Genomic DNA, 15,810 nt, shown 5'->3' on the forward strand with positions numbered 1-15,810 from the left:
AGTTGTCTTCACCAGTACGCCAGACTGGAGTGAGCAGCCTGTGTGAGTATCACTTGGCAAAAGCATTGCTGAGGAGCCACAGGCATGCTGCTGGACTGAGCCACTGACCTGAAGCTGCATCAGTTCCTCCCTTGCAGCTCCATGTTCCCAGATTTGGAGGAGGAGGGCAGAGAGGCTGCAAAGGAGCAGAGGGAGGCTTTAGAGGTGCCCTTGAGATGTGTGTTTGTGTACTGCCAAGAGCTGACCAGCACCTTTGTTTCTCAGTGGTGGTGTTGAAGGCATTAAATGAAGAAAACTGGAAGTTCTCAGGCTGCCTGCCTTAACAAACAAGGCCTTTGGGTTGAAGCTGAGCTTGTCCTAGAGGTGTTGAGTGGGAGACGGACGCAGAAGGCAAAAGCTGTGTGAGCTCCCCTCTTGTGACAAGAGAATGGATGGAGGCTGGAGGGACCTTCCAGGAGTCCTTAGATGAACTGCTTGCTCTTGTGGTTTGTCTGCCCACATAGATGGATTCTTGGGGAATTTATCTCCAGGAATCTCAACTTGTGATGCTCATAGGACTGCTCATGAAACTTTGGAGACACAAAGGAAACTTAAGAATAAAACAAATTTCTGTTTCAACAAGGTGTACTTCATGTGGGAACAGACAGAGACAGTGGTTGCTTTTATCCAGAGGTGACTGCAGTTTTTAGTTGTTGTAGGGGTGGCTGTCACTTGTGATTTCTGTTGGGCAGACTGGCATTTAAATTTATTCTGGTTTTGTATTGGGATTGGGGTTTGGGTTTTGAAACTGGGAATTTTGGAACCTGTTGAGCTTTGTAGGAGCATGTTTAACTTGGTCTTTATAATTTGATAACTGTGTTGGTGACTAGTTCATGGGCTGTGGTGTGAGTTCATGGAACGCTCAGAAGTGTCTTCTCTAAACTACTTGCTCCTATCCTATCAGTCAGGATAACATAAATTAGTATTAGGGCTTTCTTCTCTAAAACACTCATTCCAATTTGTGCATATTTCACAGCAAAAACAATTGGCAGCACAGGAAAGCAGGGTCTACAGAAGAACTTGGACAACTCAGCATCTAAGAAGTTTTATAAAAAGGGCAGATAGACAATTGCATATTCTATGGATCAAGTTTAAGAAAATGTTTTCTTGAAAAAATGCTGTGACATGAAGTCATTTTGTAGTGATGTTGATATTATGTGGAAGGTGTTGCTTGTCCTTTTGGTTGGTTTCTTTGGATTTGGATTAGGAGACATCAGACCTGAAGTGAAATACCTGAATCCAACAAAGTACTTAAAAATAAAAAATGCTTAAATAATAACTGCAGCTGTAGGGTTTTTTATGTTTTAAGTCTGTTTTGGTAGGTTATATAATTCTGAAACCGGATCTGTTACTTTCCAGGTGGAATCATTTATCTTGGATCAGGATGATCTTGAAAACCCGATGTTGGAAACAGCTTCTAAACTGCTGCTGTCAAGTACTGCTGATGGTGCTGACCTGAGAACAGTAGATCCCGAAACCCAGGCAAGATTAGAAGCTTTACTTGAAGCTGCGGGTAAGTCCTCGTGTCCCATACAGGTTTAACCCCAAAGCCCTTACAGGAGTCCGTACTGGAGTCGCTTGCATAAGGCTAATCCATAGCAGCATGGCACACCTGCAAAATGTACGGCGGTGTGGATTTTGCAGGGGTGTCCTGGAAGAGAAAAAGGTTTAATTTAGAGTATCCCAAGGTTTGGAAAACCAGAATTTCACATGAAGGTCCTTCAAATTAGATTTCTACGGTGTTGAGTTCTAGAAGCTTGAGCCAAAATTGGCGCCGGACATTGGCTTGTGCCATTATGTCAACCCTAAATTGCTGAGTAGGTTTTGTTTTGTAGTAGTTGCTGTGTGAAAAGCTTTAATAGTTGCTTATACTAAGTAGTTTCAGTAGCTGAAAACGGTTTCGTTCTGTGGATTGGAGGGTTTTAGTCACGTGTAGCCTTTACTGAGTATTGTAAACAGTTAAAGCCATCGTTTTGGAAGCCGTGGCGGGTTGTGCTTGGAACGTTTCTGCCGACAGATCTGATGGCTCAGTTTGCACTTGTGTGTTCTCTCGTTTCCTGGCGCGCATCCCGCCGGCTGTGGATGGGGACGGCAGGCATAGGGAAGCTGTCGACAGCGGACGGGAAAGCCTTTGCGGATCCCGAGGTGCTGCGCAGGCTGACGTCCTCGGTGAGCTGCGCGCTGGATGAGGCTGCCGCCGCGCTGACCCGGATGAGAGCGGAGAGCACCGCCAGTGCGGGGCAGACGGACAAGTAAGCCAGCTTTGCTCCTGCGCTCTGCCAGCCCTCGGCTGCTTCCAGAAGCAGCTTTTCTTGTTCTGTCACTTGGATCGTGGGGTGAGGAAACTCTTACTCAAGTGGAATTGGTGCCAAGTTATCACCTTTGCTGCTCCTGCTGAAAGATTTGTGGACTGGCAGGCCTTGCAGTAGAGAGCGAAGCAATTCATGCTGCTTAGGATTACAGAATGACACTCCAAGGAGTTTACTGGGACCAGCTGTAGAAACATTTCTAAGCTCTTCAATAGTATGGGCCTTAGAACTGTTCCAAACAGTTGCAAATAACAAAATGGCTCATTCAGTGATAGCATGAAACAAGATTTGAGCTAAAAAAAATCTTTCAGGAAACTTCAGAATGCCTTTTTAATTGAGGAAGGGAAGCAGTCTTGAGGGACTGAAGCTCCACAGTGATCAGTGTCACATAGGGCCCTAGATAGAGCCTCAGCCAGGGAGTTCCTGCTCTTGTACTGAGCTTCCTGGCTTTCTATGTGTGATTTTTGTCTTACTGGGCTATTCAGGAGGGAAAGAAGGAGGTTTTCATTCCAGGCTGTCATCAGGCTTTAGTGCAGCAGGCACAGTGTTAGTAGGAACAGTCAAGTGCTGCTGTGCCAGTCAGAAGTTTGTTCCTTCTATACAGAGTAACCCCAAAGATTTCTTGCTATAGGAACAGGATGCATGAAGAGCAGTGTAATTTTGAGTTATGTCTGCTTCTGTTCTGTGTGCATCCCCTCTTCTCCCCTGCACCTGTTTCTTGGGAATGGTAGTAGTTGCCAAAGTTGTTACAGGGACAGAGTTCTTGGAAGTTAAAAAAAAAAAAAGTTCAATATGTAGTGAAGAGACATATTAAAGAACTGATTCTCCATGGGTCAGAGTTGTGTCTGGTTACAAGATCCTGGTGTTTTCAGCACAGCAGAGAAGGGAAGTGGTTAGGTTTCTTAGAGAGGAAGACTGATGTGGATGATTTGTTTTAGTTTAATTAACAGTTACAGTGTTGAACAAATAAAGTTTTCTCAAGATTGACAGGTGATTTCCTTGTCCTCTGGTCCTGGGATATCCTACATATGTTTCTTTTGTAAACTTCTGTTAAAAATTAATAGCAGGAGTGGATGTGAACACGACTTCAATTTCAGCCAAGTTAGCTGGGAAACCTCAAGTGTAAAACTGGCACTTCTTTAATTAGCAGTTGGCACGTTTTTTGCTCGTGTTTCCTTTTTTGCTGACTGTGTCCTCATAGCACACTGCAGTTGGGGCATATTCCACTTGCACTTGCAATGCTCTGTCCCTTGTTAGCCGCAGCTTGGCCGAGGCTTGTTCCGAAGGAGACGTGAATGCTGTGCGGAAGTTGCTCATTGAAGGCCGGAGTGTGAACGAACACACAGAAGAAGGGGAGAGCCTCCTTTGTTTGGCCTGCTCAGCAGGATACTATGAGCTTGCACAGGTTGGTTTCCCGGCTGTCTGTACAAAGAGAAACGTTAAATCAATATATATTACCATTTTGTGCCCCTGGAAGAGGGTGTTAATGTAGTGAGACATGGCGGAGAGTCTCACACATACACTGAATGTTGCTAATGCATTCCTGGTGCCTGTGTTCTGCCAGGGTTGCTCACACACACTGCAGTGCAGGTGGGGGTTTGTAGTGCAGAGGCACAGTTTGTCACTCCTTGGTGTTGATCCCTGTCTCTCGGCAGGTGCTCCTGGCAATGCATGCCAATGTGGAGGACCGGGGAATCAAAGGAGACATCACACCTCTAATGGCTGCTGCCAATGGCGGGCACGTCAAGATTGTCAAGCTGCTGCTAGCTCACGGTGCTGATGTGAACGCACAGTCATCCACAGGTAAAGAGGCTGTTGGGAGCGACTGGAGAGCTGGGATTTGTGGTGTGCAGGGAACTTGGAGTGGAAGTTTGGGAGCACTGGCTCTCAGCCTGGCAAGGCAGAATGCTTCCTTGTGGTTTTGCCACTTAAATTCTCTTTTCGAAGTGAAATTATGAAATCTTGTTGGATGCGGACAAAATATTATGGAGACGTGAAAAGGTGGATAAGGTCAGTTAGTAACTGGAAGGTGGGTACATAAGATTTGTTCTCACATTTTAAGCACAGTTCGGTAAGTTTGCATGTACGTGGAAAAGTTACTTGGTGGCAGGTCAAGAAACCCAAGAAAATAGGAAATGTGAGAAGATGGCCCCTCCTTCCCCTCTTTCCATGGTAATTTGGTAGCCATTTGTGTTGAAGTGACCAGAGTGGGAAATCTTCTGAGTTTTTGTAGCCTGGAAGTGGAGAGCTGGTATGTAGTCAGCAGTAACTGATGAGTGGAGAGCTGACCCTGAGTGAGGAGGAGAGAGGATACCGGAAGACACATTACTTATTTTTTAGTTTTTATTTTAGTGGTTTTCTCAGTGGCAGTATGGCCTTGACCTTTAAATTTTTCCAAGGTCTCTTTCATAAAGGCAGATCCTTTGACTGTTGTGTGCAGATCCATGTTTTTGTACTTTTCCCACTAAAGTTGTTTTCATATCCTCGTGAAGACTGTGAACATTTTGGAACCAGCCCCTTGCAGGTGTTTAAGACTTGATTTAGAAGCAGCAGTTCATTCTGCTCCTGGTTTTGAGCTTTCATTCTCACAGCGTTGTGTGCCCCTGCTGATTAACAGGAAAAGGGATGGGGTTTGTGGCAGAAGCTGGGCTGGAGATGGGAAGAGAGGCGCATCAGTACGGGCACAAGGAGCTCCTCAGTCTGTCAGCACCGAGCTGCTCGGTGCCGTTACTGCTGTTCCCCTTCCTGTAGTTGTTCATCTGCCCAACCCCCTTGTCCCTGGCTTTAGGCAACACAGCGCTGACGTACGCCTGTGCCGGAGGCTACGTGGATGTGGTGAAGGTGCTGCTGGAGTCGGGCGCCAGCATCGAGGACCACAACGAGAACGGCCACACGCCGCTGATGGAGGCCGGCAGCGCCGGCCACGTGGAGGTGGCCAGGGTGCTGCTGGAGAACGGCGCGGGCATCAACACGCACTCCAACGAGTTCAAGGAGAGCGCGCTCACGCTGGCCTGCTACAAGGGTACGGACACAGCTGGGGAGGGGCAGGGCAGAGAGCCCCTTGGACAGGCATTCCTTTGGTTCAGCCTTGCTGCCCACGGCCGGGGAGCTCAGAGGGTGTGCACAGACACTGTGCTGCTCTTGTCCGGGCTGTGATGCACACAGCACGCGTGTGCACAGCCCGAGTACCCACATCCAAACCTTGGGTCTGAGTTACGATTGTTTAGAAGATGCTCTGTTAAACAAATCAAGAGATAAGGAACTGATGTGTTATATTACAGAACAAGAAAACTAAACTTTCTGTATTACAGCTGTATTATGCTAGGTACCTCTGCTTAAATACAGAAAATAATTCATTTTAAAGGACTTGGCACATCTAAGTCATGGAAAGTTGAGTGCCTTGCCTTTTAGGTGTCAGTACTGAGGACAACAGACCTTTGTTTCCTCCATTAGCGCATTAGGCATCAAACTTGCAGCACCCCAGAAAGGGATGAAGATATTTTATTAAAAGGCAAAATATGTTCCTACAGCCCAGCAGCTGCTGTTGTAGTCACTTAGGACATGTTTTATTAGGCCCTTGCCATCATGGAGTAGTTGATGTTGGTAGCAGAGTGTGCTGGTTTTGCACATACGACATTTAATGAGGAGGGAAGAATATACCCTTTAAAGTTTGAGCCTGCTTTGTCATCTTCCTAATCCTATCTCACAACAACAAATAAGTAAATAATTCTAGTACGTGCACTGGCAATTTGGCCAGCGCTAAACCCACCACATAAATGTACTTGGTCCCACCTGTATAGAAGTTGGTCTTAGTCTTTCATTAATATTTTTTACCAGCTACACTGATAAGCTGCTGTGCACGTAGATGGCAGACATACAAACACACCTTTCCAGAGTGGATTTTTTATGTTCTGACGTGGGCATCCATGACCTTCGTTATGTACTGTAGATCCTTTCTATGAGTGTTGAAATGCAGTTTCTCTCTGTTGACTATTTTCTCCACACAGGCCATCTGGAAATGGTGAGGTTTCTGCTGGAAGCTGGTGCAGACCAGGAGCACAAGACAGATGAGATGCACACTGCTCTCATGGAGGCGTGCATGGTAAGAGACTTGAGGCTTGGGCAGTGAGGTCTGTGGCCTGTCTTTTCTTCCCAAAGATGGAGAAAGTAATTCCTTTTAGTCTCCTTCTGGTACAGAATCTAACTGTGATGTTTTGGTTCTCTTGTCTACTTGATGGGGAAGTTAGTGGTGGGAAAATACTTTATACAGGAATTTAGAAATTAAGTAACTTCAAGTGGCAAGATTCTCAGTAGTTGTTGAAATGCTTCTAAAGTTTCTAATGTGCTAGACTTGGGCAGTGAATATGTCATAACCTGGCATTTGGAGGCATTTGACACACCTCGATTATGTTAAAGCAGGTGGTTACGTGTGTAATGTTTCAGTGTAGTTCATGTAACCATGTACTCCTTGAGAACACAGGATCAGAGGCTGTTTGGGAGCAGCTAGGAAATGAAAGGGAAAATTGTTAATTCTTACTAGTGAGAGTGCTTTGATGTTGCTCCTTTGTCCATCTGAGGTGGCTGTGTTCACCTGGATATGGAGCTTTATTGTTAAACTGAGAATTAATTTCTTAAATTTCCGTTTTATCCTTCTCTCCGAATAGATTCCTCATGTGTTGGGATTTTCATGGCATTAGCCGTGTGTAATGTCACACTGTGAACCTGTGGCTGTAAAGGAGAGCAGTAAATCCCTGTTTAGTCTGCCCTTCCCTGAAACAACTCTAATGGTTCTAAAATCGGCCAGTTATGTCTATTCAAGGAAGTTAATGGTTTCAGATAGGGGAATGATTAACAGAAACCATTATACTTCTGGAAGGTTGTTGCAAAGAAAGTCACGTAGATAAACAGAACTCGAGCTGTCCTTTATCTCACCCTGAAATCTTACTAGAGCAGCCACATGAATATCCTTGGCAATGGCCTTGCAGCCAGTTCCTGGGAGCTGACGGTAAAATCACCTTGCTCGATGGTGCAGTTGCCTTCTCATCAGGATATTCTTGTGGTGGGGCTATGATCAAGCCTTCCTTTCCTTCCCATTGTCTTCTGTGCTTTTAACTCCTCAAATAGCTTAACAAAATTCCATCGATGATGGAAGAGATGATAAGACTTAATTTTTGTTAAAAATTACTGAGCAGTAGGAAAAGATTCTTCTCCCTTATTTCTGCAAGAAGCTGTTCCTAGTGAGGCAGTTCCACGCTGGTGCTTAGAGCTGGCAGATAGTTGAGAGTCTCATAACTTCAGCTCTGCTGACAAGAGAAGGAGCAGCTTTCTCAAGCAGTATTTAAAAACCTTGCTGTGTGAAATGAAGCAGAGCAAGGACTTCCATCTCAGCATGTTCTCTGTGCAGAAACAGTTACTGCTCTTCAGTGGCACACGAAAGCCTCCTCTGGAACAGCACTGAGCTTAAACGTGTGGTAACAGAACTGTCTACCTGTGGCACAGCCAGCACAGGTTTAAACCTTGTCCTACAAGGCATTCAGGAGAGATTTTTTAGACAGCAGTTAATGTTGATTTAATGCAAATGAGGTGTTGGACAATGGCACTTGCCTTGTGGGAGGAAAAAGCAGGTTGGTCTAGTTGGTGTTTCCTCTCACTGAAGGACTGATGCCCACAGAGCTTCATCTTGAAAGTCCAGCTGGTGCTCTTGAGGTTGCTCAGGTGACTTTTTCTGATCTGTTACCAGTTGGAAGGCTTTTCCTGAGTGTTGTAGGAGAGCTCAGTAGCCCCACCCTGTTGCAAGGTTTATTAAAACATGGCTGCAATTCCCTTGTGTGGAGAAGCGCCAGCAGTTCCCTCCAGGCTGCTTGGCCCACATAGGAAGCTTTGAAGCAAGCCTTGGTGCTGCATGGTGCCATCCTCCTCGTGGATCAGGGGTGAGCACTTGGCTGTCTTGCCAAAGCCTGATGGATGAGCCACCGTCTCTGCATTTCCCTGAGGAAAGATTCTTTATGGAGTCTTGGAGTTTTTCCCTAAAATAGTACTGTCATTTCATGTAAAAGGTGAATATGTCCTAGTTAATGTCCTAGATATTTTTCCGAGAGGAAGCCGTGCTTTGCTCCCTGGATATCAGAATAAGGTATGAAACACTTGAGAGAATGAAGCGGAAAAACGTCAGATGCAGTTTGGTATTTTGTCTGGAAAAGAGCTTTTTGGAGTTGTGGTTTCCAGCTTGGCGAGGACGGCTGTGGCTGTGATTTGCAGCCTCTTTGGAATTAATCTGAGATCAGGGTGTATTTACCTCATTCAGTGACAGCCTTGGGAAAGCCTTGTGTTCCTGCTGAGTGCCTGTTTGTCCTGCAGTGTTTTGTTTATCAGATTATGGTTCCTCCAAGTTGGAATGATGGCGATCTCCTCATGGAGGAAACCAGCTTGGAGAGTTTATGCTGTTGTTGGAGCGCAGCGACCAAGCCAGTCTCCGCTTCTGTCTGAACAAAGCAGAATGGAATGACAGTTGGATGTGTCACTGTCAGCCCTCCAGTGTAAACATGGAGCTGAAAAGCCACTTCAAATAGTTCCTGAATTTATGGCATACTGAAAATATGACGGAGATCCTATGCTCAAGTATTTTTTCAAGGAAGAAAGCAAACTTAGGAGCTACCTTTTGGTAGAACGGGTTTGACGGCACAGTCATGGTATCTGGAAACCCTGCCAGAATCCTGCCATGGAAAAGCTGTTGCTCGAGTGGGTGGCTCCTGGGATGTGTAAGGAACCCCTGACAATTGGTCTCATTTTGGCTTTTCTCTTGGAAGGAGAAAATAAGTCTTGACTCTGCTGTTAAATTGAGCAGTGAAATAGTTTTGCAGGAGTCTGTCTGGCTTGTTGCTTATACCATTGACTGACAAAGAGGTCTGAGTTTCACAGCACATATTCAGTAAAACATGCTCAGCATTTCTACAGCTGCCTGTTCAATATAGGAGGTCTTATGCTTTATCCAAATACTTAGTGAAAATATTCAGAAGAACTGTTCAACAGGTTTAATTGTACTTCTGTACCCATTTTACTCACTCCTTGCTTTTTGTGTCTTTTGTGGGAGCTCGGGTCTGTGCAAACCTGTGGAGAAAAGCAATTTTTCCATTTTTTCAATCTTTTGGTCTTGTTTTTTTGTGTTTCCAGGATGGCCACGTGGAAGTGGCCAGACTGCTTCTGGACAGCGGAGCTCAGGTGAACATGCCCGCGGACTCCTTTGAGTCTCCGCTGACTCTGGCAGCCTGTGGCGGGCACGTGGAGCTGGCAGCTCTGCTAATTGAACGTGGGGCTAACTTGGAAGAGGTCAATGATGAAGGATACACACCGCTGATGGAGGCAGCTCGGGAAGGCCACGAGGAGATGGTGGCACTGTTACTTGGGCAAGGTAACTGCTGCGGCTGCAACTCAGCAGGCAGCTGCACATGCTGGGGAAAAAGCTCCGTGTTACTGTGATTTTTGTTTTTGCTAATGGGATGCCTTGTGCATATGGAAGGGGTTTGCTGATCCTGCCTCTGGTAACTGGTGTTCTGTGTTGTTTGAAGGAGCAAACATCAACGCTCAGACGGAGGAGACGCAAGAAACCGCATTAACTCTGGCGTGCTGCGGAGGCTTTTTGGAGGTGGCCGATTTCCTCATTAAAGCAGGAGCTGACATAGAACTCGGCTGTTCCACACCTTTGATGGAGGCTGCTCAAGAGGGGCATTTGGAGCTGGTTAAATATTTATTAGCTGCAGGTTTGGAGTCATTTTGTTAACACTTTTGTAAAGGGTTAATCTTTAGAGAAAAGTACTTTTTCTGTATTCATTACATTTTCTTTAGCAGCTTCTTGAAGTTGACTGCGAAGGTCTTTGGAGCCCAAAGTAATTTACTGGTTGGACTCTAATTCAGCTTTTGAAGATTGAGTTGATGTAAACTTCTTTGGAACTAACTTGCAGTTTATATTTTTATTCCTTTAGAGTATGATCAGTTTATCAGTTTAATGGATGCTGGATTGGAAGGGGGAAATCTAATTTGCTGTTTGATCCTGTAAAGATTGTGAAGACTTGTTTATTTTCTGTAATGCCCATCATAGAGCTTACAAGGTTTTGTCCCTTCTGTTTCAGGGGCTAATGTGCATGCAACAACAGCAACAGGTGACACAGCCCTGACGTACGCCTGTGAGAACGGCCACACCGATGTAGCAGATGTCTTACTTCAGGCAGGGGCAGATCTGGTAAGTCATTCACCTTCTTAAGAAAATCTGAGTAGGATATAAAATTATCAACATCTGATAGTCCTTGTGTTTGTTTCTGTGTTCTTTGCTGAAAACTTACTGGCTCTTTAATGTATTTTGGGCTGTTAAATTACCCTAAAGTGCTGAGGTCAGTTACAGTCCTCTAGTGATTGATGTGTAAAGCATTACCAAGCCATTCAAGGTTGTCTGGACAGGAAAAAAGGGGATTTCATTCTTTTGGCATGGTATTCAGCTTAGAATTGTTGAGCTGATTCTGGATTAATCTTTTTAACTACAAATCTGTTCTATTCCTTATGCATCAGATAGTTGACGGTCTGTTTGGTGTACTGTAGTGCAATTAAGATTATAGAGGTAAACTGATTTTTACTTTTCAGTGGGCTTGTACCCACTGAATGGCCAGTGTGCCATCAAAAAGTGATGTTAAGCATGTCAGACCTGTTTAATTAAAATCCCCTTCATGTACCTTGAATGCTTTTTGTCCAGGAGTCACACCTCAACTGTGCAGAGGCAGGTGGTGGATGGTTCAGCTGCCTTCAAGATAGCCTCGGTTCGAATGTTAGCTAAATATTTAGGTCTAAGTTTGTGAAACACTAAAGAAGGATGTTCCAAGGCTGGCTTGCCTCCTTTCATGTGCTACTTTGGATTTTGAAGCCTTTCTTTATCTGCTCTAGGAGCATGAATCAGAAGGTGGAAGAACCCCTCTCATGAAAGCTGCCAGGGCAGGTCATGTTTGCACTGTTCAGTTCTTGATTAGCAAAGGTAAGAGTGTGGAATGGTGACGTTAGAAATTCTAAAAGTTAAGTACATATCAGAACTAATGTAACTTCCTTGGATTTGTTTTAAATACCCTAACTGAAGTAGGCAATTGATTGTCCAACTAGGCATGTAATGATTACCTGTGGTTTCTGCTGAGATTAGTGGAACTGCATCTAGTTGTAAAGTAGCGTATTTCGGTCTTGAATTCCTAGTAAAAACAGCAGGAGTAGGAATCGCTGGGGTCTCCATGCCCCCTGGTGCAGCTTTGGAGCACTGTCTTTGGGGGTTGAGCTACAAGTGCCTGTTGGTTTCCAGATTTTGACTATAGCTTGCTTGATGTTTTAGTACTAACCTGGAATTTCCATTTTCTCTCTCTTGGGCTGATTCTTCTGAATTCTTCTTGTCCCTACCTTGTATGATCTGGCAGGGTGGGTTTTTCCCTGTGTAAGATTGCAGAATAGTTGATTCTGTTACATTTGATAGAGCTGAACCTGTTGAAGTGTGTTTCAGCTGATGTTTGCCCTTCTGTTTTTGCAGGAGCAAATGTGAACAGGACCACAGCGAACAACGATCACACAGTGTTGTCGCTGGCCTGTGCTGGGGGTCACTTGGCAGTGGTGGAGCTACTGCTTGCTCATGGTGCTGATCCCACACACAGACTCAAGGTTTGTCCCTCAGCTGCCCTGTTTTCCTCTGTAACTAGGGATACCCAGCTGAATTTTCTCCTTTTGCTTTCTCTACAACACACCCAGCCTGTGATGATTTAAATGGAAGTTTGCAAAAGCAGATGTTCTGCTCATGTGCAGCTGTCTTGATCATCATGAGTATAAAGGCTGCCCTCCAGTTGTCAAGTGCTGATTGTGGAACAGCAAAGAATTCTAAAGCTTTTTTTTTTTAATCCTTCACCAAGTCTTTAACTATTTACTAAAGCAGAAAGGAGTCACCTAGGTACTGTGTTGTGTCTCCCAGAATGCTGCAGTGTTGTTTCAGTGATGCTTTTTTCTGACTCTCTGATGTCCCCCTCCTCAGGACGGATCGACTATGCTAATCGAGGCAGCCAAAGGCGGTCACACCAGCGTGGTTTGTTACCTTCTGGATTACCCAAACAACTTGCTTTCTGCTCCTCCACCCGATGCCACTCAGCTGACCCCGCCATCCCATGATCTGAACAGGGTAAGATTCCAGGGCTTTTTGCACTTTCTTGAGAGTTTAAGGGTGAGAATAGAGTGAGTCATGTCATATCATAAACTGTAGGTGAGCACACTGAAAATTGCTTAGAGCTGTAATGGAAATGGGGAAGACTTTTGAACATTTTGGTGTAGTGCTCTCATCATTCTTACTGTTCTCTGAGTATTACTGGAAAAACATTGAGGGTGGAAAAAAACAGCACGTCCAAAGATCTGCTTAAATGAGACTCTTCAGAATTGAATTTATAGCCCATTGTGGCTTGTGTTTGCTGTACTACAGTGCAGCACTGTACCATGCCGAGTATAGTTCAGCAAGTAATATTTTAGCTTAAAAACACAAAGTATGTGGAGATCACGTGATCTCCAGGTGTTAATTACTGAACTCAGTCTATTAAAGACAGTATTAAATGTTCTTGGTCACCATTAAAGTCTACTTTTCTAACAGATTTTGTTTACCTTCTATTGAATTATAACTAGCACAGAGTATGAGAAAAGTAATCTGTTAGTATCCGACGTTTTAGGCTCCTCGAGTACCAGTGCAGGCGCTGCCCATGGTCGTCCCACCCCAGGAGCCTGACAAACCCCCTGCTAATGTCGCCACAACCCTTCCCATCAGAAATAAAGGTCAGTCGTAGTTCTGCAGCTTACTTTCTAAATGTCCTTCCCAGGCAGAAGATAGAGGCTTGCACTTGTAGCAGAGTAGTTCCTACGAAGAGTGTTTATGGATTCAGTCGAGGAAACTGCAGTTTTGATTTTTTCTTCTTTTTATTTCTAATTTTTTAAGGATTTGCTTATTCACCAAGTATCAGTCATCTAACCCTGTAATCATAAAATGTCAAGAAATCTGCCTAAGTAAATATGTTAAAATCTCTAGTCTGACACACTGAACTAATGCAAAATGTTACCCAGAAGTCTATAGAAATTGGATAATGGAAGTTGCAAAACCCATGTTAACCTCCATATCATAGTTGATTTTTGATAACTTGCGTTTCCTTAGGGTAGTAGTCCGGGAGTGGGTTTGAGTAATTGGATTGAAGGCGGAATTTCTTGTGCAGTAAAATCTTTAGTCTGATGTGGCTCAGGTCCTCCTAGGACTAAATTTGCATCTATTTTGCTCTCGCCATTTTGACGCTTAATGCTTTCTGTACTTAAGAATTCTCTTCAAAAATCAATTTTTATCAAGCATCAGCAGTAGCAAATACAGGCGTGCATGTCCTAAAATTAATCCTGTGTGTACACTTGTATTGTTCTGGAGATACAGCGAGGATGGCTGGAAGAAACTGGGCACCTCCACTGCCTCAGATCCTGAGTTTTGATTTGCCTTTCGCCCTTCAAAATTAACAGATTGTTGCTTCTCCACCTGGTATGGCAGAGCATGTCAGCTGTGTTTCTGGGGACTTCTGCATAAAAGACCAGTTGGATTAGTCCTTCGCTTGTTCTTGCAGGAAGGCTGAAATATTTGCCTTGCCTGGACAGAGAGCTGAGTTTTGACCCAGGCAAAATCATGTCTGCTATGGATGAAACATAGTGGCTAAAGACACCCTGTTAGATCCTGCTAAATCTAAATGACTATCCTGGGTTCTGGCACTCTTTGTCACCTGAGCAAAGCTGGATACCTGGAGCAAAAGGATGCCTAGTTTTAGGGAGTGTAGCACTTCTTAAAGTATACCAAGTCGGTTGCAGAACCGGTGGCCTAGTCCCAGTCCTAGAGCTGTTTTTGTGTCCCTTGGGCTGCGCTTTCAGGGCTGTAAGCATATATTTATGTCCCAGCACCATACCAGACACAAAGTACAGAGACAGCACCTCCTTGCTTTTTGTTCCCAGTTTTCTTGTAGCAGCACTCGGTATCAGCAGCGACTCGAGACAATCGCTTCCTTTGGCAAAGCATAAGCGTTGTGCTGGAGTAGGCCTGTCCCCGTAGCACAGGGATTTTATGTGGGATGCATGTGCTCTAGTGTGTCCTGTTAAATTGCACTCCAGCTGCTGGGTGCCAGTTGGCAGGTGTTCCCAGAGGCCTTGGGGACGTGCTGTCCTCCCGTGGGGGCCGTGCCCTGGTGCCTGGCCGGCCTCGCAGCAGCCCAGCAGTAGCTCTGTAATGAGGATGCCATTCCTATGCACTTCCATTGGTTCTGAGGGGGTTTCTTTTTCACACAGCTGCTTCTAAACAAAAGTCCAGCAGTCATTTGCCAACAAACAACCAGGATGTACAGGGTTACATCACCAATCAGTCTCCAGAGAGCATTGTAGAAGAGGCTCAGGGCAAGTTGACAGAGCTGGAGCAGAGGATAAAAGAAGCCATAGAGAAGAACGCTCAGCTGCAGTCCCTGGAATTGGCGCACGCTGACCAGCTCACCAAAGAGAAGATTGAGGAGCTGAACAAAACGAGAGAGGAACAAATTCAGAAGAAACAAAAGATTTTGGAGGAACTGCAGAAAGTGGAGCGAGAGTTACAGCTGAAAACTCAGCAGCAGCTAAAAAAGCAATACCTAGAGGTAAAAGCGCAAAGAATTCAGCTCCAGCAGCAGCAGCAGCAACAGTCTTGCCAGCATCTGGGACTACTGACTCCCGTTGGGGTAGGAGAACAACTCTCAGAGGGAGACTATGCACGATTGCAGCAAGTGGACCCCATCTTGCTTAAAGATGATCCTCAGCAAGCTGCTGCGCAGACGGGTTTTGCACCAGTTCAGCCTCTGGCCATGCCACAAGCTTTGCCTCTGGCAGCAGGTTCCTTACCTCCAGGGTCCATCGCAAATCTTACAGAACTGCAAGGTGTTATAGTTGGACAGCCAGTGCTGGGCCAAGCACAACTAGCAGGGCTGGGGCAAGGAATACTGACAGAAACACAGCAAGGGTTAATGGTAGCCAGCCCTGCTCAGACGCTCAATGACACGCTGGATGACATCATGGCAGGTGGGTTTGCACTGTTATGAGCAGGTATAATATTTACTTGACCAGTTGAGGCTATGTCCACTTCTTTTTCTGTGTGTGTGTGTGCGTGTGTGTGTGTGTGTGTGTGTGTTTGTTTATTCCCACGAGCTCTACAGCAAGCACCACTTGCCTTCTGATCCCTGTCTTTTGAGGAGTTGGGAAAAGTAGCTTTTTTAACTTTTCAGTTCGCAGAGTGAGCTAACCAGTATCTGTTGGTCAGATTGGTATGGTGGAGCAGCATTTTGAACTCGTCACAGTTTGGGGAGGAATGTGGTAGTTCCATTTTGGCCTGATTGTAGCTCAGGAATAGCACCATGATGGTACTGGGTAATAC

The 15,810-nt window shown here is 45.2% G+C and overlaps 1 protein-coding gene across 4 annotated transcripts in view; it reads left to right on the forward strand.

The window, feature by feature from the left end:
• Window positions 1-15,810, forward strand: part of ANKRD17 (ankyrin repeat domain 17) — a 67,837-nt gene that overhangs the window by 32,446 nt on the left and 19,581 nt on the right. For 2 of the 4 annotated variants that reach the window (XM_056490533.1, XM_056490534.1), the window contains exons 2-15: window positions 1,399-1,552; window positions 2,135-2,291; window positions 3,606-3,753; window positions 4,004-4,151; window positions 5,137-5,370; window positions 6,356-6,450; window positions 9,519-9,756; window positions 9,914-10,105; window positions 10,475-10,584; window positions 11,277-11,364; window positions 11,899-12,026; window positions 12,391-12,534; window positions 13,070-13,172; window positions 14,703-15,458. In XM_056490533.1, the coding sequence (XP_056346508.1) occupies window positions 1,399-1,552; window positions 2,135-2,291; window positions 3,606-3,753; window positions 4,004-4,151; window positions 5,137-5,370; window positions 6,356-6,450; window positions 9,519-9,756; window positions 9,914-10,105; window positions 10,475-10,584; window positions 11,277-11,364; window positions 11,899-12,026; window positions 12,391-12,534; window positions 13,070-13,172; window positions 14,703-15,458 (2,695 nt within the window). The remainder of the gene's footprint in view (window positions 1-1,398; window positions 1,553-2,134; window positions 2,292-3,605; window positions 3,754-4,003; window positions 4,152-5,136; window positions 5,371-6,355; window positions 6,451-9,518; window positions 9,757-9,913; window positions 10,106-10,474; window positions 10,585-11,276; window positions 11,365-11,898; window positions 12,027-12,390; window positions 12,535-13,069; window positions 13,173-14,702; window positions 15,459-15,810) is intronic. The other 2 variants (XM_056490535.1, XM_056490536.1) reach the window with 1 other exon arrangement.

This window comes from Oenanthe melanoleuca, chromosome 4 (genome assembly GCF_029582105.1).
Source record: "Oenanthe melanoleuca isolate GR-GAL-2019-014 chromosome 4, OMel1.0, whole genome shotgun sequence".
NCBI lineage: Eukaryota > Metazoa > Chordata > Aves > Passeriformes > Muscicapidae > Oenanthe > Oenanthe melanoleuca.